The 24240-nt window shown below is 37.4% G+C and overlaps 19 protein-coding genes across 19 annotated transcripts; 12 read left to right on the top strand and 7 right to left on the bottom strand.

Annotated features, from left to right (window-relative positions):
• Position 1: 1 nt before the first annotated feature.
• B0P05DRAFT_586076 (outer mitochondrial membrane transport complex protein-domain-containing protein) lies at positions 2-1276 on the top strand (the record flags this gene model as incomplete). Its single annotated transcript, XM_051582484.1, has 5 exons — positions 2-149; positions 203-332; positions 384-423; positions 467-691; positions 743-1276. 5 exons carry the CDS (start codon positions 2-4, stop codon positions 1274-1276), a joined length of 1077 nt encoding a protein of 358 aa, XP_051436141.1.
• A 792-nt stretch (positions 1277-2068) lies between these two features.
• Positions 2069-2936, top strand: B0P05DRAFT_536942 (uncharacterized protein). The gene has a single exon (XM_051577656.1). The coding sequence runs from the start codon at positions 2354-2356 to the stop codon at positions 2588-2590; it is 237 nt and encodes a 78-aa protein (XP_051436140.1). The 5' UTR covers positions 2069-2353; the 3' UTR covers positions 2591-2936.
• A 27-nt stretch (positions 2937-2963) lies between these two features.
• On the top strand, positions 2964-3181 carry B0P05DRAFT_536941 (uncharacterized protein; the record flags this gene model as incomplete). The annotated part of the gene is made up of 1 exon (XM_051577655.1): positions 2964-3181. A coding segment is annotated over one exon (218 nt), but the record flags the coding sequence as incomplete, so codon positions are not given.
• Positions 3182-3583: 402 nt separating this feature from the next.
• B0P05DRAFT_578658 (40S ribosomal protein S17-B) lies at positions 3584-4306 on the top strand (the record flags this gene model as incomplete). The annotated part of the gene is made up of 2 exons (XM_051581872.1): positions 3584-3618; positions 3883-4306. 2 exons carry the CDS (start codon positions 3584-3586, stop codon positions 4304-4306), a joined length of 459 nt encoding a protein of 152 aa, XP_051436138.1.
• Positions 4307-4332: 26 nt separating this feature from the next.
• B0P05DRAFT_536939 (dolichol-phosphate mannosyltransferase subunit 3) lies at positions 4333-4753 on the bottom strand. The gene is made up of 3 exons (XM_051577654.1): positions 4606-4753; positions 4448-4555; positions 4333-4402 (listed from the first exon to the last, which is right to left on the bottom strand). Exons 1-3 carry the CDS (start codon positions 4720-4722, stop codon positions 4346-4348), a joined length of 282 nt encoding a protein of 93 aa, XP_051436137.1. The 5' UTR covers positions 4723-4753; the 3' UTR covers positions 4333-4345.
• B0P05DRAFT_536938 (membrane bound O-acyl transferase) lies at positions 4663-6597 on the bottom strand. Its single transcript, XM_051577653.1, has 4 exons — positions 6299-6597; positions 5859-6248; positions 5488-5819; positions 4663-5441 (listed from the first exon to the last, which is right to left on the bottom strand). The coding sequence occupies exons 1-4, from the start codon at positions 6442-6444 to the stop codon at positions 5134-5136; spliced, it is 1176 nt and encodes a 391-aa protein (XP_051436136.1). The 5' UTR covers positions 6445-6597; the 3' UTR covers positions 4663-5133.
• Positions 6598-6664: 67 nt separating this feature from the next.
• On the top strand, positions 6665-7832 carry B0P05DRAFT_536934 (scamp family-domain-containing protein). The gene is made up of 3 exons (XM_051577652.1): positions 6665-7356; positions 7406-7475; positions 7521-7832. The coding sequence occupies exons 1-3, from the start codon at positions 6729-6731 to the stop codon at positions 7783-7785; spliced, it is 963 nt and encodes a 320-aa protein (XP_051436135.1). The 5' UTR covers positions 6665-6728; the 3' UTR covers positions 7786-7832.
• On the top strand, positions 7833-10556 carry B0P05DRAFT_536931 (ABC transporter transmembrane region 2-domain-containing protein). The gene is made up of 6 exons (XM_051577651.1): positions 7833-8201; positions 8254-8337; positions 8388-9456; positions 9517-9601; positions 9646-9935; positions 9975-10556. The coding sequence occupies exons 1-6, from the start codon at positions 7863-7865 to the stop codon at positions 10196-10198; spliced, it is 2091 nt and encodes a 696-aa protein (XP_051436134.1). The 5' UTR covers positions 7833-7862; the 3' UTR covers positions 10199-10556.
• On the top strand, positions 10557-11194 carry B0P05DRAFT_536928 (uncharacterized protein). The gene is made up of 4 exons (XM_051577650.1): positions 10557-10728; positions 10781-10836; positions 10887-10950; positions 10995-11194. Exons 1-4 carry the CDS (start codon positions 10681-10683, stop codon positions 11139-11141), a joined length of 315 nt encoding a protein of 104 aa, XP_051436133.1. The 5' UTR covers positions 10557-10680; the 3' UTR covers positions 11142-11194.
• Positions 11195-12000, top strand: B0P05DRAFT_536926 (GrpE nucleotide exchange factor). Its single transcript, XM_051577649.1, has 2 exons — positions 11195-11471; positions 11517-12000. The coding sequence occupies exons 1-2, from the start codon at positions 11253-11255 to the stop codon at positions 11976-11978; spliced, it is 681 nt and encodes a 226-aa protein (XP_051436132.1). The 5' UTR covers positions 11195-11252; the 3' UTR covers positions 11979-12000.
• Positions 12001-12506, bottom strand: B0P05DRAFT_536922 (uncharacterized protein). The gene is made up of 4 exons (XM_051577648.1): positions 12434-12506; positions 12329-12390; positions 12162-12288; positions 12001-12110 (listed from the first exon to the last, which is right to left on the bottom strand). The coding sequence occupies exons 1-4, from the start codon at positions 12466-12468 to the stop codon at positions 12059-12061; spliced, it is 276 nt and encodes a 91-aa protein (XP_051436131.1). The 5' UTR covers positions 12469-12506; the 3' UTR covers positions 12001-12058.
• A 26-nt stretch (positions 12507-12532) lies between these two features.
• B0P05DRAFT_51125 (uncharacterized protein) lies at positions 12533-14377 on the top strand. Its single transcript, XM_051575609.1, has 3 exons — positions 12533-12736; positions 12782-13616; positions 13663-14377. Exons 1-3 carry the CDS (start codon positions 12575-12577, stop codon positions 14316-14318), a joined length of 1653 nt encoding a protein of 550 aa, XP_051436130.1. The 5' UTR covers positions 12533-12574; the 3' UTR covers positions 14319-14377.
• On the top strand, positions 14371-15866 carry B0P05DRAFT_610573 (uncharacterized protein; the record flags this gene model as incomplete). Its single annotated transcript, XM_051583388.1, has 4 exons — positions 14371-14929; positions 14973-15098; positions 15142-15775; positions 15818-15866. The coding sequence occupies 4 exons, from the start codon at positions 14371-14373 to the stop codon at positions 15864-15866; spliced, it is 1368 nt and encodes a 455-aa protein (XP_051436129.1).
• A 19-nt stretch (positions 15867-15885) lies between these two features.
• Positions 15886-16886, bottom strand: B0P05DRAFT_536916 (uncharacterized protein). The gene is made up of 3 exons (XM_051577647.1): positions 16762-16886; positions 16010-16677; positions 15886-15944 (listed from the first exon to the last, which is right to left on the bottom strand). Exon 2 carries the CDS (start codon positions 16634-16636, stop codon positions 16172-16174), a length of 465 nt encoding a protein of 154 aa, XP_051436128.1. The 5' UTR covers positions 16637-16677; positions 16762-16886; the 3' UTR covers positions 15886-15944; positions 16010-16171.
• Positions 16887-17298: 412 nt separating this feature from the next.
• B0P05DRAFT_536914 (uncharacterized protein) lies at positions 17299-18276 on the top strand. The gene has a single exon (XM_051577646.1). The coding sequence runs from the start codon at positions 17502-17504 to the stop codon at positions 18234-18236; it is 735 nt and encodes a 244-aa protein (XP_051436127.1). The 5' UTR covers positions 17299-17501; the 3' UTR covers positions 18237-18276.
• A 13-nt stretch (positions 18277-18289) lies between these two features.
• On the bottom strand, positions 18290-18831 carry B0P05DRAFT_610569 (uncharacterized protein). The gene has a single exon (XM_051583387.1). The coding sequence runs from the start codon at positions 18596-18598 to the stop codon at positions 18395-18397; it is 204 nt and encodes a 67-aa protein (XP_051436126.1). The 5' UTR covers positions 18599-18831; the 3' UTR covers positions 18290-18394.
• Positions 18832-19179: 348 nt separating this feature from the next.
• On the bottom strand, positions 19180-20045 carry B0P05DRAFT_536908 (uncharacterized protein). The gene is made up of 2 exons (XM_051577645.1): positions 19539-20045; positions 19180-19491 (listed from the first exon to the last, which is right to left on the bottom strand). Exons 1-2 carry the CDS (start codon positions 19696-19698, stop codon positions 19472-19474), a joined length of 180 nt encoding a protein of 59 aa, XP_051436125.1. The 5' UTR covers positions 19699-20045; the 3' UTR covers positions 19180-19471.
• On the top strand, positions 19929-22714 carry B0P05DRAFT_536905 (uncharacterized protein). The gene is made up of 6 exons (XM_051577644.1): positions 19929-20365; positions 20417-20737; positions 20794-21369; positions 21419-21480; positions 21558-22012; positions 22068-22714. Exons 1-6 carry the CDS (start codon positions 20158-20160, stop codon positions 22663-22665), a joined length of 2220 nt encoding a protein of 739 aa, XP_051436124.1. The 5' UTR covers positions 19929-20157; the 3' UTR covers positions 22666-22714.
• Positions 22715-22833: 119 nt separating this feature from the next.
• Positions 22834-24039, bottom strand: B0P05DRAFT_434598 (PIN domain-like protein; the record flags this gene model as incomplete). Its single annotated transcript, XM_051573702.1, has 4 exons — positions 22834-22948; positions 22997-23061; positions 23106-23327; positions 23371-24039. Coding segments are annotated over 4 exons (1071 nt in total), but the record flags the coding sequence as incomplete, so codon positions are not given.
• Between the last annotated feature and the right edge of the window lie 201 nt (positions 24040-24240).

Below are 24240 nucleotides of genomic sequence, written 5' to 3'. Positions count from 1 at the left end.
TATGCCTGAAGTACAATTATATGTATGGGGACCAGCATTAAATGCTCCCTCCATTGACCCTAAATGTATTGCTATTGAAGCCTATTTGCGCCTTATAAAGCAAAAATATACAATTGTCAAGTGTAATGATCCACAACAGAGTCCAACAGGTAAAAATATATACATATATGCATAGACAAGAGTGTTTCTTATTGCTGTCTAGGTGAACTCCCTTTACTCAAGGATGGATCTATCTGGATTGCTGGTCTTGATCGTATCTTGACTCACCTTACTAAACAAGGCAAGGATGCCAATAAAGATCTTACACTAGAACAAAAAGCAGATTACCTCGCGTAAATATACAGAAACAAGGGATGTTCAGTATAGACTCATTATTCGACTAGTTATTCTACATTAGCACAAGAAAAGCTCTATGATTGCATGGTAATGAATATAGACAGACGCTTTATAAACTCACCTGTTCTAGTTGTATACTTGGTATGCAGATTCAACCAACTTTATCAAAAACATTCGACCTACTTATGCACAGCTTTTATCATTTCCTACACGTTACTTTATTCCTATTCAACTTAAAAAGAGTGCTAAAGCAAGACTTTTAAAATACAAGGTTGAGATCACAAGCGACGACGTAGGTCTTCCTCAAAACGAAAAAGAAGAAATGAAAGAACTGTTGAAATCAGGCTGGCACCATGTAAGCTATCCATTCATATGCATTAAAAAAAAAACTGATGCCAGACAATAGATGTATCAACTAGCAAGGGAGACATATCATACATTACAGACACAATTGGGCGACAAAGAGTACATGTTTGATCAACCTTCTACACTAGACTGTGTTCTGTTTGGATATCTTGCTTTACATTTGTACCCTGATTTGGCTCATAGACGCTTACAACACATTCTTCAGAACGAATATCCTCGTCTTGCACAGTACTGTGATCGCATGAAGCAATTGTTATTTGCAGATCAACAAGCGATTGAATCAGAGCCAGCTGAAGATGTGCCTTCTATTTGGCGAACATTTAAGAATAATCCTAGGGGGTTTTTGGGTACCATCAAAGACGATATTGTTTCTTATATGGGTACATCATCAGAAAAGCCAGAAAAGACTCAAGCACAAATTGATTTCGAACGCAAGCGTATTTGGTCCATTGCTGGTGGTGTTACTTTCTTTTTGGCATATATCATTTACAATGGTATTCTTAGCATAGAAATCAACAATGAAGATGATGAATACTATGAATATGAAGAAGAGTATGAAGAAGATGATGATTAAAACCAAATAAACAAATACACTATTTTAATTGCTAGAAGACTTGTTCACTTGGTGTCTTGACAAGCGTTATCAATTTAGTCTATGCTCTATCTGCAAAGCGTCACGCAAATATCTTCTATATATTCAGCGTATGTTTTGCTAGTGAATTTACTACAACTTTTGTTTGTGTAATGGCATTTTCATACCATAGGTTTGTTGAGGTATCAAGAAATTAAAGGAGAAAATTTAGTAATCCCGGTAGTTTTGTTTCAAACTCCAGGTATACGGTGCCATTCGACTTTTCCCCCTCAGCTTTCACATCTTCATACTACTACACGCTTGACTAACCAATACCAAGCTGTGATTGATACCAAAGGCTGTACCACCAAGCATTGGTTTGTTTCTACTTTTATTGTCTTAAAATAAACATCTCAACAAATTATCCACAAACAAATGAGTGCGTTTAAGTATCATCTTGACATATTAAAGGGCTCTTAGATTATAATGCCTTTATTGCCAAGTTCGAATGGCAAAAAAGTGAGCTAATTTTTATTTCGGGTCAGCGTATAACGACTCAATTAATAATATTTTTTCGAGAATGAAGATAATACATTGAATCTAACTAGTTCCTGAATCCTGATGTTCTGCTTTCAAAAGAGGAGTACACTGCTTAGGTTTCTCTTTTCATCTTTTTTTTTCTCATTCATGACTGAATATTGTTTGAAGAAAACTAGTTTTGTTTGTTCTACAACAAATCTTTACACTGTATATATATATTTATTACATAATTAAAACAAAAACGTCAAGAATACACACAAAAAAGAAAAACAAAAGAATAAAAAATAATTTATATAATGAAAACAACAAGGGAAAAGAACAAGTGAATCATTTTTGTCTTTTGTTCGAGTTGGCAAAAGCAGGGTATTCAAAATAAGGTCTTAGTCACTCAACAGATACTTTAAAAAAGAAAGAGGGCCAGGTAGAGCTTCACCAAGTATACTGACTTCAATTACCTGCTGTATACTGCAGATGATGTTCTTCAATTGCGTTAAATGATTGACAATACCAGGAAGGCGAGTCAAATCATCAACAGAACGAATGCCTCTGAAGCAAGCAAGCTGGACAAAGTCATACTTTGTACTACTCGTTATTGTCATCTTGTACGTCTTGATTGAACCGTCATCATCCAAGAGACCGCATACAACAGGGGAAGGAACATTGCTTGTGACCAAGCGGTCGAGTATCAACTTTAAGAGATTATCAAGCTTGGCTTCATCGTCTACAAGCCGAGTAATTTTTGCATTTGGGGGAAGGGTTTACTTCCGCTTCGAATAGGTCAAACTCGATGTCTGATAGGACAGCCTTCAACAAATAGTCAGGTTGAAGTGACAACCACGAACAAGAAGAATGTTCAGCCCTTTTTCTTGACGACGAGCCTGCTGCTGCTGGTGTTGCTGTTGACGATTCAGCCAAAGGAAGAAGCAACGTGGGTTCAGAAGGTAACCCTTCAAGACGTCTTCTAGCACTTCGAAAATATTATTTCAAATGCAATAACACCAAGTGAACGTCTTGCTAGAATCAATCAGACGTATAGTGTTGGTATCTTATGCTCTTCGAAGCAATTAACTATCTCACATGAAAATGAGAAAGATTGCACAAACTCAAAACTCTGGAAAAAAACAATAGGCAGGAAATAAGTTTCAGGTTTATGCAAGAAGTTGTAAATAAACCAGTTGAAATGCATGTCAGCAGCAATCAATTTACACGTAACGATATCATCTATTTCGATATATATATATATATGGATTTTGAACCGCTCAAAAAACTTGACGAAATGAAGGCTATCAAACCTGAAGTTGTCGCTGATCAATGTCGCAGCAAACGAGTACATATTAATCATAATGACAAAAAGAAGCAACTCTTTTCCTAGCTAGTTAACAGCAAACATTATAAGATTTCTGAGACTGCAAAGGAGCAAAACATACTTAGACGTACGATTCACGACTGGTTTAAAAAAAGCGGAAGATACAGCTAAAAAGCGCACCTTAGAGCCAAAACTTGTTCAAGACCAGTAAAACAGAAGGCTGGGTGCCCAAATGTCCTTTACGGCGAACACAAGCAATGCTTGCTTTAAGAAATGTAGTGAGGGTTCTTAAGCAACAGCAAAAGAATCAAAGCTTTGATGATTAAAAACGCTCGCTAATAGCTTAAGAAGTTCTGCTATTATCGAAAAATGTTTTAACTGGATCAATACAAATTTAGACTTTACAAACTGAAGTATTTCCTTTGTGCGATTTTTTTCATTCAGTGTGCAACCTATTTCTAGAAATGGCGTATGATTTGACTATCAATCTTTCCATGATGTATCCGCTGCATAAAAGGGAGGACATATCAAGTTAGTGTCTCATTCGGACCGGATATAGACCGGTTACCGGACTCATACGACGCACTGTTCTCTTTTGGGCTGGCATAGTATGGGGCAATAGCAAAATCCTCCTCTTTAATCCATCTCAAGTATCATGGTAAGCCTTATTGTCCATCCATCATGAAAAACTCACGATAGATAGGGTCGTGTTAGGTATAGATCAGAAAGTCCAACAAAGACAACCACTCACATTTTTGCATAGAACTAAGACTGTCAAGAAGGCTTCTCGTGTCGTCATTGAAAAGTACTATCCTCGTCTCACCTTAGATTTCCAAGTCAACAAGAAGATCCTCGATGAAGTCTCCATCATTCAATCCAAGCGTCTTCGCAACAAGATTGCTGGTTTCACCACCCACTTGATGAAGCGTATCTCTCGTGGTCCTGTCCGTGGTATCTCCTTCAAGTTGCAAGAAGAAGAACGTGAACGTCGTGATAACTACGTTCCTGAATTCTCTGCTTTGGATACCTCCAATGTTGAAATTGACCCTGAAACTAAGGAATTGCTCAAGGCCATCAATTTTGAAAACTTGCCTGGTGTTCAAGTCTTTGACCCTGCTGCTGCTCAAGCTGATGTTCGTCGTAACCGTCGTGAAAACCGTCCTCGTCGTGCTCAAACTGACGCCTAAATTGAATAAAAATAACCTGTTTATGCAAATCATTTTTTTTTATTCATTCAAAGTCAATCCTTTAGCCCTTAAATCCATCTTGGCCTGTTTGATTTCCTACAAGACAAATTTAAGCAAACTTATGATACCATACTATCTTACCCCCATCAGTTCATGATAAGCTTCAGGGCAATCCCGGAATGTAAACAATGCAAATCCAATGGTGCCTAAACAATAACATCCAAACGTAATAAGAGCCCACCAAGGCAACTAAGAGAAAACAGATGAGAATATAATAAGCGCGTTTATTTCTTCATTACCACAGGCACAATCTTGTCTTGAACTACTTCAGGTAAAGGCAAGATGCCCAAGTAAAGAACAATATATGATGCGAGTACAATAGCACCCAAGGTATAAGCTTCAGTAGCTCTGGTCATTATGGCTTAATTAGAAGAAAAAAGAAAAAAAGAAGAATGTTGATTAAAAAATGACTGTCACTTTATATTTATATAAACTTTGTTTCTTTTTGTCAATGGCAAGTAAACAACAATAAAAGCATTCATAGACTCATGTTCATATAGCCAACAGATAAAGCCGTAGGAGCTGCGTCTTTTTTTGCAGTCGTTGTTGTGTTTGTGTATTACTCTACTTGGATTCTGTTGATGGTATATGAACTTCTTAGAAAAATAAGACTGATGATGACAGCCCTTTGTAGATGAAGGTCATTTCTTGCACAACTATTTCCCTGCATGGCAATATGCCATCAAGATCCCTTTATTGATCATGATTGTTGGTTTGACTATTATCTTTACTTTCTTATCGTTGGTTATGATCAAGAGCAAGAGGCCCTAATCTTTCTTGTTCTTTTTTATCAAGCATGGCCTTATAAGCTGAAATACCAAGATACCTACACCAATCACAATAAAATGGCAATAATAAACTTGATGCCATACATGCAAAATACGGCTCACATACAACAGATCAAAGCAAGGTACCATCATATTAAGCAAGCCCATAGAAACAAGCCAGGTAGATACATCATAGGCTGATTTCCAACAAGGAACAGGCTCCCCTTGTGCTGTCAAGAACAACGGACGCACGGTTCTACGTACTTGTCTGGCCACTAATTGCAATACAGAAGCTGTCATGAAGAACACTAGAGATCGTTAGATTAGTCATGAAAGATATAGATGTGTATTTACAATAAAATCCAGGATGAAATCCATGCCATACAGACGACACAATATAGGTGATTAATGTAGTACTTGTTGATCCAGGCTTCAGTCTTAAATAGACATACTGCTTTAACCAACGATTGGCTCCCATATTCCAATTCTCTGAAAGTTGCTTATACGATTGAGCAAATTCACACGATAACACATTCACGTTATTCAGTCTATCCCAGCGAGGCTGTCCCTGTGAATCATAACCATTGAACCCAAAGCCAGACAAGATACAGGCACCTTCGGATAAAAACCAGACACAGTAGTATTTGCAGCGTGTCAGAAAAGCAGACAGTTGAATAAAAAAGATCCTAGTCTGTTAACATTATCGTTATCATGTACATCCTTACTTTTTCCAAAAAGAGAGATGAGCAAAACTTGGCTTTAATGCATTAAAGTAGTTGTATGTAGGAGCCAAGTAGATCAATGCAGCAATAAACAAGAAGCTTTTACATAACCGCTTAAGTGCAGGTTTAAGTGAATCCTTGGGTGCCTTATTGGCTTCAACAAACTGAACATAGTCCATGTATTCACATGTAGGACCCGCCAAGAATCCAGCAAAGAACAGAGCCCAGCCATAAAACTGAACAATGTGTGGTGAAGCTCTTTTTTGATTTGTTGAATAGTTATCCAATACATTGAATCCAAATGAGGAGAGTTTTATCGTAAGGATCATCAGAGCCCCTGAATAGTCTAGTTCTGTGTCGCCCTCTATCCCTTTCATCTGACGGTGAATATGACTATAGATATACTTGGTGAGTGAAAGAACAAACGAACAGTTTGAATATACCATAAAGACATACTGGCCATCACAAGAACAAAATTAGTCCATGCCATTGTAGTTGTGGGTGGCAAATAGGTACAGATCAAATAAGTCAAAGTAGAGATAGCTATGATATGAATAAACCCAAAAGTGAGTCTAAGGACAAACAACATGATCCATGTTGTATAGACAATAGAAAATGTGTGTTTAAGAAAAGATGAACCGAGTCTTTTAAACAGAAATGCGCATGGATAAGTGGATAAAATAGAGAATGCGAGTTTAAGGTGATCAGGCGCAATTTGGCCACCTAATGCTTGTGATACTTTAGTAAAGAAAAGATCCATAAAATACTTTAGATGTAAAGAATGGCTTTATTTTATATTCATCATTCGTGTTACACAAGTCTTTGTTACTTAACCCCTTCTTTTATTTTTTATTTTTATTTTATTTTGTTCGTATGTCCAACAAGATTGAGACCACTGGTAATCCTTTTGAGGATCCTTCCAATCCTTTTCAAGACCCTTCTATTGCTTCAGCACTTGCTTCTAACCGTACAGTAGAAGAAACAGCGAGTGCTCAAGCAGACAACCACTCACTCAGTGATTTCAATGCCACTAGTTTCCATCATGTCTCTGACAACCGCGATCCTTATTCTGCCAGCAGCACTTCACTTCCTCAAAACAACGATATTAGTGCTAGAGAAGAAGCCTTGAGACAGAAGGAACGCCAACTTGCAGACCGAGAAAGAGACTTGGAGGCACGTCTATCACAACCTATGCGAGGGGCCAACAATTTTCCACCTTGTTTTCCTATCTTGTACTTGGATATTGTGTCTGAAATCCCCATACAGCATCAACAGACAGTGCTTTGGCTATACCGAGAATGGTTAATGTTCTTGGTAACCTTGGTGATGAATTTCTTTGCTTGTTTATGGGTCTTGTTTAGTCATCCTGCTTCAGTGACAAGTGCACCTACAGATATGGGTGTAGCTCTGACTGAACTATTCACTCATACGTTAGCTAGTTTCTTTTTGTGGTATCGTCCTGTTTACAATGCTTATATGAAAGATAATTCTCTCTATTTCTGTAAGTCATATTTGTATATATATATGTCTGTGTAACTTATGCTTATAAGATTTTTATTTCATCTTTAATGGATTCCATATTCTTTATACCTTTTATATGGCTATTGGTATTCCCTCTACGTAAGTATATGCATAAAGCAATAGTGTGTACTAAATTCAAAACAGTGGTGGTGCTGGTCTTATTTTGCTTGTCACTTTGTTTTCTGAACATTATATTGGACCTGGTATTTTAACTCTTTTGAGTTCTATCTGTTGGCTTTCTATGGGTTGTTTGGCTGTCTTTTTATACAAAAAGACGTATGATCATTACAAGGCAGCAGGTCATACTTTTAATGAAGCTAAATCAGAAGCTTATTCTCATATGGGACGCTCCACTGTTGTCCGAGAAGCAGCCGTTAATGCAGCTTGGAATTCAGCCAGTAGAAGATAAAATCACATGCCAAAAGAAATAAAATCTGTACATATTTTTTTTTCTTACATGTGAATTCCTCTTCTCTTTTCTTCAGTATGCCTCTTTTATCTACACTTCACCCTCGTTCAAAAGCGATGGGTGCCAGTGTACTTTTAACAGCCACATTCGTCACACTCTATAAAACAAAGCAGCTTTATCTAAAAGAGAAAGAACACAAAGACCTTGCTTCATTATTTCCCATTATTGATTTTACACAAAAAGTGGGGGTCAACAAAGAGTTCAGAAGACAATTAGGTGCCATTGCTTCTATCTTGTTTCCTCATTGGCACACAAAAGAAGCTGCCTTGCTTGTTCTCCACTCTGTTTTTTTAGTGCTTCGAACGTATCTTAGTGTGGTTGTTGCACGATTAGATGGTCGTATTGTTAGAGATTTGGTAAGCTAATTTTCATGAACACAGAGAGACATATATATTTATCCTTTTATAGGTGAATGGCAATGGAAGACAATTCTTGATAGGATTAGGGTATTGGTTTGCTATTGCCGTGCCTGCTACTTACACAAACAGCATGGTAAACTATGCGACAGTTATCAACAGTTTCTAATTTGACCTGCATTTTAGATCCGCTATTTGCAATCCAAACTCTCGATTGGATTCAGAACGCGTTTGACTCGATACATTCATGACCTCTATCTCGACAAACAAAAGACGTTTTACAAAGCCATTAATCTGGACAACCGTATTCAAGGAGGAGCAGACCAGTTCATCACGACCGATGTCGCCAAGTTCTGTGAGACGCTATCCTCTCTTTATTCAAACCTGGCCAAACCCATCTTGGACACCATTATTTTTAATTACCAATTGACGAAATCGATTGGATTTGCAGGTATGGTAGGCTTGATGATCAATTATGTGATTACGGCCAGATTGTTGCGTGCTGTTACACCTTCATTTGGTAAGTTGGCAGCCATGGAAGCACAACTCGAAGGTGATTTTCGTGCTACTCATGCTCGTTTGATCACAAATGCCGAGGAAATTGCATTCTACAACGGAGCTGAATTGGAGCATTCGATCCTGAACAAATCCTACATGAAACTCATCAAGCACATCAACTCCATCTACAAGATTCGTATTCGTTATAATATGTTTGAAGACTTTTTAATCAAATATGCATGGAGTGCTTTTGGCCTCATCATGTGTGCTGTGCCTGTGTTTGGACCTCAGTTGGGTCAACCACAGACAGCGGCAGACAACAGTCATGAACAAGTGGGTGCAAGAACCAAAGGATTTATCACCAACAAACGACTGATGATGTCTCTGGCAGATGCAGGGGGTCGAATGATGTACTCTTACAAAGAATTAGCTGAATTAGCAGGCTATACATCTCGCGTCTATACCCTCTTGTCTGTGTTACATGCACTTCATGAAAACCAGTTTGATGGACCCAAGGAACCCAAGCAGTTCACATTGACCCATCTGCATGGCCAAGTTATCTATAGTGACGCTGGTATTGTGTTTGATCAAGTGCCTATTGTTGCACCTGCTCCTGGACAAGATCGCGTGGGCGAGGTCTTGGTCAATAACCTCAAGATACAAGTACGATCCGGTGAGCATCTGTTAATCACGGGTCCAAATGGGGTTGGAAAGACGGCCATTGCTCGTGTGATTGCTTCTTTATGGCCTGTGTTTGGTAAAAAAAAAAAAAAAAAAACTATTTTGTTTGTTTCATGGGCTGATAGTATTTGTGTAGAGGGTACATTGACAAGACCTTTAGACCGAGATATATTCTATATTCCTCAACGTCCTTATTTAAGTCTTGGTACTTTACGCGACCAGTAAGTTCAAAAACACACACACATGCACATACTGATGTTGATAGGATTATTTATCCTCATACACATGAACAAATGATTCAATCAGGCCGCACAGATGCTGAATTACTCAAGATCCTTGAATGGGTTCATCTTGTCTATATTCCTGACCGAGAAGGCGGTTGGGAAACAAAAAAAGAATGGAAGGATGTGTTTAGTGGTGGTGAGAAGCAGCGTATTGGTATGGCTCGTTTATTTTATCATCATCCTAAATTTGCTGTTTTGGATGAATGCACCAGTGCTGTCTCAACAGATGTAGAAGGACTCATGTATTCACATGCAAAGGATATGGGCATCAGTAAGTGATTGACATCTAGTTAAACGCTCATTTGTATAGCTCTCTTGACTATTTCTCATCGTCCTGCTCTTTTTAAATACCATCAATTCTTGTTGCGTTTGACTGGGAATCATGGTGAATGGGAATGGGAAACCATTGGTACAAAAGAACAACTTCAGTCTGTTGAAAAAGAACTATCCACACTTCAAGCTCAAGTAGATCAAGTAGACACATTGAAATCACGTCTAGCTCAAATTGATACCGAGTTGAGCTTAAGATTGTAAAAAAGTGCGGTCACATAAATTTTTTTCATGATATTCAACTATATAAATAACACCCTCTTTTCTTTTTCTTTCTCTCTTTCTCTCTTTATTCTACAAGAAAAAAAAAGTTTTGGTAAGTTTCAATACACTAAGGCGGGGGAGAAAGAAACACATACACACAGAGAGAGAGGGTGTTGATGATAACGAATCCGTATTGCTATAACGCTTTATTTGGTCACCGTTTTGGTAGACCGGGTGTAATGTTAGTTTTTTTATAGTCATAGTTACACTGAGCCCTCTCTTCTTTCTCTCATTGATTTTTTTCTTTATATTTTTTACTCATATTTTATTAATAGGTTTTCAAACTTTTTTTCCTCTCTTTTTAAATAAAAAAAAAACTATTTTCTTTTTATATGTGGCTTATTTCAAATGTGCAACTTTAAAAAAAGGGGGTTTATATGCACCATGTTCTTTTTCCTCTTTTTATTAATCATTATTAGACCATGTCAAAAGATCCTTGGGATGATTGGGAAACAGCGACAGAGGCTGGTGTAAATAAGAAAAACAAAAAAAAAAGGCCACTTATGTGTTTGACAAATGTAGTTAAACGATATTCCTAAATCAAAAACATTGTCAAATCAACAATTATGGGAAAAAGCGTAAGAACAAGCATCTACTTTGATTTTGATATATAACAACAGTTGCATAGCAACGCTTATTCAACTCCCATGATTGTTCATACCAATCAAAAACATACTGAATATAAACCAGAGGTAAAGAAGCAAACAGCCATGTCAACTAAATGACTTTGCAATAGCTTAAAATCTTGAAAAGATCAGCAGACATCAAACCTGATTTAGATCCTGCTAAAAAGACAGTACAGGTCAAAGCATTGGCTCAAAGACAAAAAGACTATGAAGAAGCCAAACGTCGCATCGAAGAAAAGTTTAATAAAAAATCATAGTCTTCGGACTTTTAGATAGTGACTAGTTTCCTCTAAACAAAGCGCAGCGGTCTCCATAAAGGAAAATAAAAAGGAACCCTGTTTCTTTCTTTTTTTTAATTTTTCCTCATAATGCTCTCTACTACCTTGTTCCGTAACGCTGCTCTTTTGTCTGTTAAGCGCGCTTCTCTTGTGTCTATCGCTAGACCTGCTACCTTTGCCCGTTCTTTCGCCACTGAAAACAACGAGACCAAGGAAGAACAAACAACTGCTGAAGAAACCAAGGTTGAATTATCTGAAGACGTCAAGAAACTGTTGAATGAAAAGGACAAGCAAATTGCCGAACTCAAGGTAATTCTTTAGATGGGAATCCATTATCGTATTGATGTGTGTTAGGATGCATACCTTCGTTGTCTTGCTGATCAAGAAAATGTTCGTGAACGTAGTCGCAAAGAAATCGAAACCACCAAAGAATTCGCTATTCAGAAGTTCGCCAAAGACTTGTTGGACACTGTTGATATTTTGAACATGGCATTGACAGCTGTTCCTACTGAATACCGTGAAAAGACAGAAGATATCAGTGCTGATGTTGCCACTGTCTTTAATCAACTCAACAATCTTTACACTGGTGTTTCCATGACAGAATCCGAACTTGTGAAAGCCTTGAAGCGTCATGGTGTTGAACGTGAGAACCCTGAAGGTGAATCTTTTGATCCCAACAGACATCAAGCTCTTTTCCAAGCTCCCATGCCTGGTAAAGAAGCAGGCACTATCTTTGTTGTTCAAAAGATGGGTTATTCATTAAAAGGACGTGTACTTAGACCTGCTCAAGTTGGTGTTGTTGCTGAATCTCAGTAAGGACATGACTTTTACATATATATAGATTGATTAGATATGTTGTATTTTAAAATAAAAAATAAGACTGTGTAATATATAGTTTACATAAAGATAGCCAATGTAAAAGTACCTTCATTACGAATCACTACTTTGCTATATTTCATTGTGAGTAAACAGATGAAGAATATATATATATATACATACTTGTTTTCATATTCAAGGTTAATAGTAGGACATTCTACTTTGTCTTCTTGTGCCATGTCAAGATGGCGTGCTGCATTCGCAATAGAAGTAATGAATGCAGCTGATTCTGACTGAGCAATGCCTCTGACTATAAAAACATAAGTTTGAGTTGACGCGTTTTGAACTACCTCCAAGACAAAGACCCTTTTCATCAGCAACTAACACTCCACGAACACCTTCTTTATTCGATCTATTACTCATGAGTTAAACACATCAAAACATCAACGGCTTACATGCTATCTAACGTGTTTATTAATTCAGTTTCCATATAAAAAAAAATGAAAATGAAAAAAGACTACGCTAAAAGGGAAAAAAAAAAAAGGTTATTTCATGCTGAATTACTAATTCTTTTTCTTTCTTCTTTCTTTCTCATTATGAATTTCAGTTTTGAAGGCAACTATAAGCCAAGACGCAACATCAACTTGGGTGGTGTTAGAAAAGTCGATGATAAAAAGTCGCTTATGGTCAAAGCTCAACTTGAAAGAAAACAACGAGAACAAGAGCGTCTTCGTTTAAAGAGTGCAGAACGTATTCAGGCAAGTACAATGCTATCTTTGATGAGTGTCTTATCGGTCTCATAGGCTTTCTATCGAGGACGAAAACAAGCTGCTCTTATTCGACAAACATTAAGACATGAATTTGAATCCGTTGTTCGTACGGAACCTATCGACATGATTACCTTGACTCGACAATTGCTCTTATTTTATCAGCCTGAGAAAGACACAGCTTATCTAGAACAATACGCAGCTCAACTCACAGTGATGCCTACAGGTGATTCTTGGGTCTGGCTTGTCTGTCTGTTGATCAAGAAAGTACTTTTACCCAGCATAAAACATCCTTCTGCATCTCACCTATTTTCTCGACTCTTGAATGACTCTGATCATCATATCCGCATCATGACATTTACGCTCTATCATACGTCTGTCTTCAAGACCATCAAAGAAGCATTTGAATTATTTCCAGACACTGTCGAGTCCATTTTATACCAATATGTTGTATTTTATCCACCTTATGACTACCCAACATCATCTCTGATGGAACAGTATGGTGGTAGAAACAGACACGCTATTTACATGACACGTCCTGCATTACTTGAATGCATCACACGTCAATTATTGACAGATCCCTTTTTCTTTGATCATTTCAATAACCGCTCTGCTGTTGTCCATGCATGGTCGACTCAATTGCCATTAAAGGACATGTTGGCTACCGTGATCGATCTGTTTCCTAGTTACAACCTGGACCCCGAGGACATTGCTGGGCTGTTGATTAACCTGACAGAAATGGGGGAAGCAGACTCAGGCAAACATTTGTCTGGTGTGCTTACCATGTATGCAAAAGCCGTTCAGTTACTACTGACACATTTACCTCTTTCGTATCTAACAGACATGTCCAAGGAGACCATCATAGATCAAGGTAAATAGAAGCATACAAGAATAAGCACTAATATGGATAGATTCAGACTCTTCTGATGATGATGACGACAATGACGATGATGATGTGGTTATGCAAGAAGCAAAACAACCTTCTCTAGTGATATCACCTCTTATTTTAGCTCGTCTTGAATCCCTGTATGCTTCAGATCGTATTCATGAGCTTCTTTATTCGTTTATTCAACAACAACAATCAGACATTGAATCCATTGCCAGTTTCTTTAATACACTCATGTTACGATGGCCTTCTAAAAAGGACAGTATTCTCAACACACTTCTATATAAATCTCGACAAAAGACAACCCAACCTTTAATTCATGTTTTATGGGAGTCTTGGTCAACAACAGCCATGGTCTTCAATGAAGAACACATCATGTTGCATTTAGATACTGCAGTCAAATCCCTGATGGACGGTAACCAATGGTCTATTCTGTATCTTTTATGTGAAGTCTATGCGCGTTTGTTATTGACAATGGGAGATGACGAGTTCTTCTCGACCAAGAATCCACTTGAACTCAATCAAGTCGTTGGATTAAGTAGACAACTTAAGCATATTGCGTTTATTATGTTTTGGCGTGCTAATACGATGGATTTAACACAGACGATTGGTATGACAGGTATTCAACTCAGTCAATTACGGTCCAGTGTCACTCATCTATTACAACAAATTCATATGCGAGAGTAAGTGAATAATAACAAAAAGAGGGGGAGGGGCCTATTAAGAGGGATGATTAATGATGTCTAGTTCTCGCCGTACATTTTGTCCTGAAGACCATTGGCTTATACGAGATTTGGATACAGATCATTTCTCAAGTGAAGCAGTAGCAGAAGAATTCAATCTTGAAAGTGAAGAACCCTCCAAGAAACGATCTGTCTCTAAAGGTCGACTGGCTGTGATCAGTCCTCGTCTTGGTCTCTTAAACAATATACCCTTTGTGATCCCCTTTGAACAGCGTGTAGAAATCTTTCGTATGTTTGTTGCCAATGATAAGAAACGCAACCAGATTGATGACATGTATTATCGACCCAAGACATCTGCTGTTGTCCGCAGAGACCATATGTTTGAAGACGGGTATGAGTCCCTGAGTGGCTTGGGTATTAATGAACTTAAGGGCAAAGTGGCTATTTCATTTGTGGATGAATTTGGATTAGAAGAAGCAGGCATTGATGGTGGTGGTGTCTTTAAAGAATTCTTGACGGGTCTAAGTAAAGAAGCATTCAATGTGAATTATGGCTTGTTTGTAGCCACACAAGATCAATTGCTGTATCCTAATCCTAGTCTTTCTGCAACACAAGGTAAACTAAATCCAGTCAATCAAAACAACTGACCTGTCTTTAGCTCAACAATTAGACTATTTTCGATTCTTGGGTTTGATCATTGGTAAAGCTGTTTATGAAGGCATCTTGCTGGATGTTGCCTTTGCTGAATTCTTTTTGAAAAAGTGTCTTGGCAAAGTGAATTACTGTAAGTTGATGTAGACAGTGAGTGTTTAGTAACATACGTTTAGTAGACGATATTGTCTCTTTGGATCCTGAACTCTACAAGGGCCTGATTGCAGTCAAACACTATGATGGCAATGTAGAAGATCTTTCTTTGGATTTCACCAGTACGCATATGGAGAATGGTAAATCTATCACCATTGAACTGATCCCCAATGGTAGCCAAGTCCCTGTGACAAACACAAACCGGATTCAATACATTTATTCTATGGCAAATTACAAACTGAATGTTCAGATTGCTAAACAATGCCGTGCCTTTTTCAGAGGGCTTTCAACTATGATTGATATCAAGTGGCTGCGTATGTTCAATCAGCAAGAACTTCAGATCATGTTGGGTGGTGCCTCTGTCCCTATTGACTTGGCTGATCTACGTGCGCATACCGTATTGGCTGGTTTCATGGACCATGATGCTACAGTCAAGAACTTTTGGCGTGCACTTGAATCTTTTGACAACCCATTGCGTATGAAATTCGTCAAGTTTGTCACGTCATGCTCAAGGCCTCCCTTGTTGGGTTTTAAGGAATTGGTGCCACAATTCTGTTTGAGAAATGCTGGTCTAGATAATGATCGATTGCCTACCAGTTCAACCTGCGTCAATCTGCTTAAGCTGCCTAATTATTCAAATTATGAGATCTTGAGACAGTAAGTAAGAAATCATAGGCCTTCTTGTACTCAATTATATAGAAAATTACTGTACGCTATCAATGCTGATGCTGGGTTTGATTTATCTTAATAATGATGACAGATGGTTACACATAGAAAAGGGGTTCAACCTGACTGTTACACGATCCAAAGTCTATAAAAAAAATTTCTAAAAACACAAAAAAATGCGTTTTTTTTTTATCAGATTTGGGTAATTTTTTAATCGTTGGTTACAAGGTCGAGTAATGGAAGCTGTCAAGGCATGGTTTCCAACTCGACATAGAGCAGAGACACAGCTCCCATCATCTGTAGAACACAATAAGCTGGTATTCTTTCTTGAGTCTGACAAGAACATATCAATCTCGTTTCGTCTGTCTTTTATGTACTGTTGTGTTTCTACGGAAATAGGTATTTTGTAATTTCGAGCATAATTGAGTCAATCGACGGTAGACAATGTATGCACTGGGTCGTTTGGTTGGGTCTGTCTGTAGACAATCGACATAGATACCCCGCCACTTCAGGGGCTACATAAGGCCATCGACCAGCTGGTTTAGTCGACTGTTGATCCTTATTAAGGTGCATAAATGTAATGTCCACTAATTCGCCTATATAATCAGCATTACTCAGCAAAACATTGCGTGTGTGAACATTGCCATGAATGTAGTTCCAGTGAAGATCTTTGATGTTCTTGGTGATACTGAGTGCTAGTTGACAAGGTTTAAAGTAGTCTGTAGGGATTTCTTTTTCAATCTGATTCTCTAGGTTGCCAAATTTAGCCTTGACCATTACAAGCATCAGACGACTATAGCCCGAGTGTTCATCATAATGAACAGTGAAACCGAGAATAGGAATCACTGACATATACCTTACTCTCCAGAACTCAACCCAATTGAGCAATTTTGGTAAGTTGTTAAGAGCGGTGTAAAGAGAGAGTTTGTGCTTAAGAAGGACACCCTTCCCCAAGTGGTTACTGATGCATGTAACAGAGTCTTAGTTTCTTCCTTTGAAGGCTTTGTACGCTACTCAATAAGACGTTTTGATGATTGTTTTGCTTCCCGCCCTGTTTGATTTATAAATAAATTCATGCGACATCTTTTTTTCAAATAGTGCGACAGCTTAAATTTTTATGGTGCAAAAGGTATATCTATTATATATACAGTGCTTTGCGTTTGAAAATAGAATTTTTGGGAAGTAAAAGTAGAGTTTTTTTTGTTTGTCCAGTATAATTTTTTAAGTCTTGTAGAAATCCTTGGCAAGCAGTAAAGTATTTTAATCACTGGTAAAAATATTTGACAATCAAGAGGTGTCGATGACGATGACGATGACGATGTCGGTGTCGGTGTCGGTGTCGTTTTCTTTTTCTTTTTCTTTTTCAAAATAAAAAATGGCCACGGAAGACGACAATGTAAACAATCTATACCTGCCTTTAGAACTAAGGCCAGGTACATATATTACTAGTAAACTCATAATGAACGATGAAACTGTAAAGAACATTATTATTCATGAACTGCTTGGTAATTTGCCATTTATTTGCGCATGAAGAAACTAGTTTTACTTACAAGTGTCCATCTTTGTAGGATCAAACATCACAAATGATTTGTATCATTCTGCATCAACAGACTGGTCAGATGGAACGAAATCAGATGTTCTGTATGTACCTACCGAAGTTAGTGATGATCAACCCCCAATCCTCATTGAAATCCAAAACACCGTCGATCAAGCATTCATGATAAGATTAATCCAATGCTGTGCTCGTGTGTTTGAACATTACCAAGTATTGCCTGTGGTTCTTGTATTCGTAGCTGCAAAGTTCTCTGGTAAAGAATTTGAAAAAAAATTTGTGACAAAAGTCAATGCACCATATTTGCTAGAAACTCCATGTGAATTTTGGGCTCAGGCGGCAAACTTTATTTCTTCAAAATCCATTGAAAATCATATCAAAGTGGGCATGAATCAGCTTGTGGCACTTGCCTACTTTACCACCTGTCAATCTACAAGCTTAAGTTCATTAGAATTTGCTGACGATTCAACCGTACGCTTTTTACACTCAATTTGCAAGGCTAACATGAAGAAAAAGGGAGATAGCAAAATGATTCAAATTATCGACCAAATCACAGAACAAATAAGGAAAGCGATTGAATTGGACGAAGAAAATCCTATCCTGACAGCTGAAAAGTGCAGAAATTTCGCTGAACAACTATTAGAAACAATTCAAGCCCAGAAAAGAAAGCTAGTTGAGGTGTATGAACTTGACACAGAAGTATCACAAAGGCAACAAAAGAGATATACTACAGAAGACTTTAGATTCATTGAAACTAATTCTGAACCAAACAAAACCAGAAACTGGAAAAAAATCTTCAACGAAGGAAAAGCCAAAGGACTCTTTTCTTCTTACATATCATCAAATTCCTTAAAAAGCTCATACCATCATGCCAAAAAGCGTGAAAAAAATCAAGAATAATATATAATTTGTTCCCAAATAAAGATTTTACATTACAGCTTTTTTATTGATTTCTCTACAACCAAATTAATAGTTTGATTTTCTACATTAGAAGAAAAGGAGAACATCTTGTCTGGATGAGACAAAAACTGACATAACGCATGAAAAGCATTTATAGGTTAATCTTTAAGAGGTGTGATATCCAAATCGAAAAGAAGCATCAGACATTTTTCTGCCCAAAAATCAGATTTGACTTTTACCAAATGTGAATTTAGTTCATTTTCGTTTGAGCCAAGGCATTCTTTGTTAGCAATAATTAATATAATTGGCAAAGAATTGAATTTTTCGTAAACAAGTGTACAGTATTGTATAATTTTCAGCATTAGCACTTGATTAATTTCACTTTGAATAGTAACAACTATTGGGTTAGAACGTTCATCACTTTCATTTTGTGAGGTGTATACTTTAAAAAAGCTTTCAGTCTCTGGCCATCCAGTCTGTTGCACTACATATCTGTTTTTTGGGACGTATGTACCTGTAAATAAAGTCAAGTGTTATATAAAAGCAGTATGCTTTGTGAGAACGATCAGATTTATTTTTTCTTGATCATTTAGTAGAAGCTGAGCTATAAGATTTGTATTTGACTTCCATTTGAATGGTAGATTAGGAATATCCAGGTTCTCGTCTACTTTTGGATTATTTTCATAATTTCTTTTTTTCTCAAATACAGTTATAAGCTTATCATCAGTTTCCATCAACATTATGTAGAGAAAGAGACAGGTTTCTTCTTAGCCCACACCACAAATAAATTATCGTCATTTCGACACCAATGCGCGAAAAAGAATAGCGATGACGACGCCGACACCGACACCTCTTGATTGTCAAATATTTTTACCAGTGATTAAAATACTTTACTGCTTGCCAAGAATTTCTACAAGACTTAAAAAATTATACTGGACAAACAAAAGACTCTACTTTTATTTTCCAAAAATTCTATTTTCAAATGCAAAACACTGTGTAGTGACAAAAGTTGTAGATCTCTGCTTTCTGAGTCTGTTGATACAAAAAATACAACAACATTGCTGCTAAAATATTGAACAAGATTGTGAGCCCTTTTTTATGCTTTTTTTATAGCATTAGTTAGAACAGCTTTTTTTTATTCAAAAGTGTACAGTGAAGAGTATGTAAAAGAGACTAACGTAATGGCTTTAACCGACAAATAGGATTTTTATTCGTAATTTTTAAAGGCCAATCTTCTAATCTTTGTTTCCTGAGCCTATGCTACAAGTTATATCAAATGTTTGTGTGCATTGCAAATGTTACCTTCAGCACCTTGTCTGATTTCCTGTAAAAACAGTCTCAGTCTGTTTCTCAACTTAGTAACTAATTTGTCTTCGTCCTTATCAGGAGCACCTAGTTGATCCAAAAGGTATTCAGCTTCATCAATGTCTCTATTAACATGAATATTTTTTGTCAAGATCATACACGCGCTACTTACAGCACAAGAGTTCCTCTGTTCATAATTTTAAAAAATTAAGAAAGAAAAAAAAAACAAAACCCTTCTATTTTAGTTGTTTATGTCATCATTCCCTTCATGACCGGAAAAACAGTATAATGGCAAAATTTCAACAAAATAAAACTGCCCACAAATAAAAATAAACTTTTTGTTGTTGCTACGAACGCCTATCAATATCAAAGTTATCTTTAGCGATTTTTTTTTTGATTTAAGCTATAAAAGGCCACAGTGAAATCAACAAAAAGGGTGAATAGTAGCAATGCACTCAATTTTCATCCAAACAAAACGGGCGCTGAATCAACTTCCAAATTTGAAATGTTTGTTTCTATGAACCTTTCTATCAACTTTGATGTGTTTATCAAACAGGTATAAATACGACATTGTTTCTCCTTCCTGTTCCTGCATTACTTTTTTTATTTCTCTTCAATGAAAGCCCAAAAGACTTTAGAGAAACTAAACAGGGATTATCTTTCAACCTCTAATACTTGGAATGGCAAATCCTTTCAAGAAAAGAGGCGGTTCAAGCCTTATCATCGGCCCAACACTTTTCGAGTTTTTTTGTGTTCCATTGGTCTTATGGCTGTTTTTCTTTTTGGTTCACACATCTTCTTATCGTCAAACATGGTTCATATGAGTATGAAGTCTAGCACATAGTTTATTGATTAATAACAGTTTTTTTTTTCAGGACAAGTTGAAGTGCTAACATCATCACTCAATCCCGTTGATCTTGTTAAAGAGCTGCCTTCTTCTCGATCTATTCGTGACAAGTTTATTTATTATGCTACACATGCTCATCTTGCTGGTTCTGAACAAGACCCTGTTTTGGCTAACTGGACTCAAGACCGTTTTTCGCATTTTGGCTTACAAAATGCATCTACCCAAGTTTATTATCCTTTTCTAAACTATCCCTTGGAGCGCAAGCTAGCTGTTGTTAATGGATCACAAGAGCTTTTGTACAATGCTACGTTGAATGAAACAAATCATGATATTACACCTACCTTTCATGGTGAGTACGATAAAACGTTGCCTTTTTTGTTCTAACTGCATATCTGTGTACAAAAGCTTATTCTGCAGATGGTAATGTCACAGGCCCCGTTGTTTATGTCAATTTTGGTCGACTCGAAGACTTTGTTTGGCTTACTTCCCAGTCCAATATCTCAGTCAAAGGTACAATAGCTTTGGTGCGCCATGGTAAGATACCTAGCAGTATCAAGGTACAAAATGCTGAGCAATTTGGATGCATTGGCGCACTTGTTTATAATGATCCTGCAGATACAGATCTGCCTACTTTGGTACATCGAGAATCTGTTTCTTATGCTCACTTTTATCCTGGAGACCCTTCCACGCCTGGTTTTGCATCTACTCTAAATGCTACAGTAGTCGAAAACACAACCATGGCTGGTATTCCATCGCTACCTATTTCATGGTCAGACGCACTTCCCTTATTTCGTATCACACAAAATCTGGGTCTCACTGATTCTTTGTGGTTAGGTGGATCAACGCAAGTAGATTATTTTACTGGTCCAAGCGAAGCTCTTGTAAACCTTGTTAATCTCAACAAGGTTGAAAAGAAGCCTATTTGGAATGTTGTTTCTCGAATTCAAGGGCTTGAAGAACCAGAAAAAGCAATTATCGTTGGTAAACATCACCTACATTGTTTTGTCACATGTAATAAACTTTCATTTAGGTGCTCAAAGAGATGCCTGGAGCCTTAGTGCTGCAGACCCGTCTTCAGGATCCGCTGTTTTGGTAACATGCAAACACACATGATATCACCTGATGTCTCTAAACAAATCTTATTTTTTTTTTGTTTTTGTTTTCTGTAGCTTGAACTTGCACGTGTGTTTGGTATCTTGCTTGAAAAGGGTTGGAAACCAAGACGCTCTATTCTGTTTGTTAGTTGGGATGCTAGCGAATACGGTAATGTAGGTTCTACTGAATGGGTAGAAGACCATACTAGTTGGCTCAAGAAACACGCAGTTGCTTACTTGGATATCAGTCATGCAGCTGTCACTGGCCCTAATTTCTCTGCTCAAGCTTCTCCTCTTTTACATCGTCTTCTTAAACAAGTAACATCCATGTTAATTGATCCCAAGACAAGTCAAACAGTTTACGAAGCCTGGTTGGATCACTATACGATAAACGATTGGATTCCCATGCTGATTCCACCTGTAAGTACTGCAAAGGATGCCAATGCGTTTTATCATTATGCAGGTGTACCCAGCTTGTCGATATCGTTCACAGGAGAAAAATATGATGTGTCACATAGTACATTCGATAGGTAAAGTTAAAACAAACATAAACACTTTGTTCCTAATATGTGTAAATGATTATAGTATCTCATGGATGGAGCGGTTTGGTGACCCTACATTTGAGTACCATCAAACCTTAGTCAAGATTCTAGCCTTGTTGACTTTGCGCTTATCAGACGACGTTGTTTTACCTTTGAATCCTGTTGATTATACATACACAATGCTACAGTGCTTGGATCAGATTGTATCTCAAGAACCTTCCTCAAACAAGTCTTCAGAACAAGAATTGCCTGCACTTTATCATGCTATACATGCACTTCACAAGGCAAGTAATAGATTCAATGATAAAGTAGGCCATGTTGAATCAAGACTCAACCATTACAACAATCTACAAGAGACATTCAAGCACCATCATGACAAAAAGAAAAAGCTCTATAAAAAAATCCACAAACTCAATGAGCACATCTTGAATTTTGAAAGAAATTTTGTAGACAACAAAGGATTGCTGATCAGTCGTCCTTGGTACAAACATGTTATCTTTGGTCCTTCAGCAAAATCTGGACATATGGAGTGCTTTCCTAGCTTGATGGAATCTAAAGCGCTCGAAGATTTGGACATGGTGAGCCAAAATGAACAAGTACTGGCAGAAGTTTTACGAAAAGCTAAATCTGTTCTGTTGTAAACATGATTTTATGCAATATATGTATGTGTATGTATCAAAATAAAACTACTTTCTTCTTCCTCTCTTGGAATCAGTACCCTTTTTGTCATCTTTTGCATTTCTCTTATTGTTAGGCTAGAAGAAGAAAAAGAGATTAGAAAAAGATGTTATGTGGCGTCTCATACGTACTTTTTTAGCTGGTGCTGAAGATGGAACTGCTTTAAAGAAATCTTGTACTCGAGTCTGTGTTGCTTGTTTCAAATTCTTTGTTAGCTTTTCACAACCTTTTCTAATACGATCCTCACTAACAAAATAAGTAAGAAAAACTCAAACTATACATCAACACACTTACGCAAATCCCTTCTTCCTCACCATGAAATCAACCACAGCTTCAACATCAGGACCAGTCCAAGTAAGCTATTTTGTAAATATAAGCAAGACAAAGATATGATTCAACTTACCTCAATCTTTGATCCGGGTGTGACTTCGGGGTTTACAAAAAGTTCTCGAGCCTCATTATAATTCCAGTCTTCAGGGATGTTTTCTTTTAATTTAGGTGACAAATGTTTGATAGCCTCGTCAATTGTCTTGTGTTCTTTAATCAAACTGTATGCACTCTTTGGTCCAACACCTTTAATTGATTGTGTATAATCACAACCCAATAAGATGCAAAGGTCGATAAACTAAACATTATCAGCCATCTACCTTTCTTGAGTGTGTCCTTACCTGAGACATAGTTAATCCTAAACCTTCTAAAGCCTTTTCCAAATTCACTTCGTCAATTGGCATTTTTCTAGCTTCGGAGAATGTCAAATGACGCAGCAAAATAGGTGCCTTGAATGTCAAAGTATCCATATCTTCAGAAGCAGCCGCAAATACTTTGCCTGCTATTGCCAACTCTGCACATTGTGCTTCAGCTTCACAAGGTGCTTCCACATACGGAATACCCATTGTTCTCAGTAGTTCCTTACATTCGTCGTTATGTGTCTGTGTGACTTTGACTGTACGTTTCGAGAATCGATTGATGTCTTCAGCTGTACCGACTTCATTGGCTTCTTCTAAGTTGCTTTGTGCTTCTTCCTTACGTGCCTTACGCTTTGCGAGTTCACCAGACTTGAGTGTGGGTGGCTTACCATCAAAAACATAGACAGGCTTAATGCCATGGTCTACCATACGAACTGTACGATAAAACATGCCCATAAGGTGACTGGTAGTCTCACCCTCTTCATTTTGCAAGAGCTGGCCGTCTTGTTGACGAACAGCAATCATGAATTGATAAATACTCATAGACGCGTCAATAGCTACTTTACGACCAAAATAGCTTTTGATTTCATGGCTCTTGATAGCAGCTGGTGCATGTTCTGATATCAACTTGGTTAAGCCGTGAATACCCATGCTAGTAAAGTTTAGATAAAAGAAAGAAAACAAGTATAATTTTTTCTTTTGGTCATTTAAAAGTGACGTTCAAATTTGCATGAATGAAAAAAAATTTTGACAGGATCTGAACAAAAAGGTTAATCGCTCTAGTAAACGCCTAAAAGCAAGAATTTTTAGATTTTGATATGATTCATGCCTTACTTAATGAAGCGAACAACA

Source organism: Gilbertella persicaria, assembly GCF_025201335.1.
Source record: "Gilbertella persicaria strain CBS 190.32 chromosome Unknown B0P05scaffold_14, whole genome shotgun sequence".
Classification (NCBI taxonomy): domain Eukaryota; kingdom Fungi; phylum Mucoromycota; class Mucoromycetes; order Mucorales; family Choanephoraceae; genus Gilbertella; species Gilbertella persicaria.
This window is presented reverse-complemented; position numbering and strand designations above follow the sequence as displayed.

Coding starts and splice junctions, on each gene's coding strand:
- B0P05DRAFT_536942 (XM_051577656.1), top strand. CDS start 2,354: ATGCCTCTGAAGCAAGCAAGCTGGACAAAGTCATACTTTGTACTACTC.
- B0P05DRAFT_536939 (XM_051577654.1), bottom strand. CDS start 4,722: ATGACCAGAGCTACTGAAGCTTATACCTTGGGTGCTATTGTACTCGCA. Junction 4,556..4,605: donor AAGACAAGATTGTGCCTGTG/GTAATGAAGAAA, acceptor GTTTTCTCTTAG/TTGCCTTGGTGGGCTCTTAT. Junction 4,403..4,447: donor CTTATCATGAACTGATGGGG/GTAAGATAGTAT, acceptor TTTGTCTTGTAG/GAAATCAAACAGGCCAAGAT.
- B0P05DRAFT_536938 (XM_051577653.1), bottom strand. CDS start 6,444: ATGTTGTTTGTCCTTAGACTCACTTTTGGGTTTATTCATATCATAGCT. Junction 6,249..6,298: donor ATGGCCAGTATGTCTTTATG/GTATATTCAAAC, acceptor GTATATCTATAG/TCATATTCACCGTCAGATGA. Junction 5,820..5,858: donor CATCTCTCTTTTTGGAAAAA/GTAAGGATGTAC, acceptor TTAACAGACTAG/GATCTTTTTTATTCAACTGT.
- B0P05DRAFT_536934 (XM_051577652.1), top strand. CDS start 6,729: ATGTCCAACAAGATTGAGACCACTGGTAATCCTTTTGAGGATCCTTCC. Junction 7,357..7,405: donor AGATAATTCTCTCTATTTCT/GTAAGTCATATT, acceptor TATGCTTATAAG/ATTTTTATTTCATCTTTAAT. Junction 7,476..7,520: donor GCTATTGGTATTCCCTCTAC/GTAAGTATATGC, acceptor AATTCAAAACAG/TGGTGGTGCTGGTCTTATTT.
- B0P05DRAFT_536931 (XM_051577651.1), top strand. CDS start 7,863: ATGCCTCTTTTATCTACACTTCACCCTCGTTCAAAAGCGATGGGTGCC. Junction 8,202..8,253: donor GTCGTATTGTTAGAGATTTG/GTAAGCTAATTT, acceptor ATCCTTTTATAG/GTGAATGGCAATGGAAGACA. Junction 8,338..8,387: donor CTACTTACACAAACAGCATG/GTAAACTATGCG, acceptor CCTGCATTTTAG/ATCCGCTATTTGCAATCCAA.
- B0P05DRAFT_536928 (XM_051577650.1), top strand. CDS start 10,681: ATGTCAAAAGATCCTTGGGATGATTGGGAAACAGCGACAGAGGCTGGT. Junction 10,729..10,780: donor AAACAGCGACAGAGGCTGGT/GTAAATAAGAAA, acceptor TGACAAATGTAG/TTAAACGATATTCCTAAATC. Junction 10,951..10,994: donor ATACTGAATATAAACCAGAG/GTAAAGAAGCAA, acceptor ACTTTGCAATAG/CTTAAAATCTTGAAAAGATC.
- B0P05DRAFT_536926 (XM_051577649.1), top strand. CDS start 11,253: ATGCTCTCTACTACCTTGTTCCGTAACGCTGCTCTTTTGTCTGTTAAG. Junction 11,472..11,516: donor AGCAAATTGCCGAACTCAAG/GTAATTCTTTAG, acceptor GATGTGTGTTAG/GATGCATACCTTCGTTGTCT.
- B0P05DRAFT_536922 (XM_051577648.1), bottom strand. CDS start 12,468: ATGGAAACTGAATTAATAAACACGTTAGATAGCAT. Junction 12,289..12,328: donor AAAGGGTCTTTGTCTTGGAG/GTAGTTCAAAAC, acceptor ATGTTTTTATAG/TCAGAGGCATTGCTCAGTCA. Junction 12,111..12,161: donor AACCTTGAATATGAAAACAA/GTATGTATATAT, acceptor AATGAAATATAG/CAAAGTAGTGATTCGTAATG.
- B0P05DRAFT_51125 (XM_051575609.1), top strand. CDS start 12,575: ATGAATTTCAGTTTTGAAGGCAACTATAAGCCAAGACGCAACATCAAC. Junction 12,737..12,781: donor AGAGTGCAGAACGTATTCAG/GCAAGTACAATG, acceptor TCGGTCTCATAG/GCTTTCTATCGAGGACGAAA. Junction 13,617..13,662: donor GGAGACCATCATAGATCAAG/GTAAATAGAAGC, acceptor GGATAGATTCAG/ACTCTTCTGATGATGATGAC.
- B0P05DRAFT_536916 (XM_051577647.1), bottom strand. CDS start 16,636: ATGTCAGTGATTCCTATTCTCGGTTTCACTGTTCATTATGATGAACAC.
- B0P05DRAFT_536914 (XM_051577646.1), top strand. CDS start 17,502: ATGATAAGATTAATCCAATGCTGTGCTCGTGTGTTTGAACATTACCAA.
- B0P05DRAFT_610569 (XM_051583387.1), bottom strand. CDS start 18,598: ATGCTGAAAATTATACAATACTGTACACTTGTTTACGAAAAATTCAAT.
- B0P05DRAFT_536908 (XM_051577645.1), bottom strand. CDS start 19,698: ATGATCTTGACAAAAAATATTCATGTTAATAGAGACATTGATGAAGCT. Junction 19,492..19,538: donor AATCAGACAAGGTGCTGAAG/GTAACATTTGCA, acceptor CTTGTAGCATAG/GCTCAGGAAACAAAGATTAG.
- B0P05DRAFT_536905 (XM_051577644.1), top strand. CDS start 20,158: ATGAAAGCCCAAAAGACTTTAGAGAAACTAAACAGGGATTATCTTTCA. Junction 20,366..20,416: donor GTCAAACATGGTTCATATGA/GTATGAAGTCTA, acceptor TTTTTTTTTCAG/GACAAGTTGAAGTGCTAACA. Junction 22,013..22,067: donor TCACATAGTACATTCGATAG/GTAAAGTTAAAA, acceptor AAATGATTATAG/TATCTCATGGATGGAGCGGT.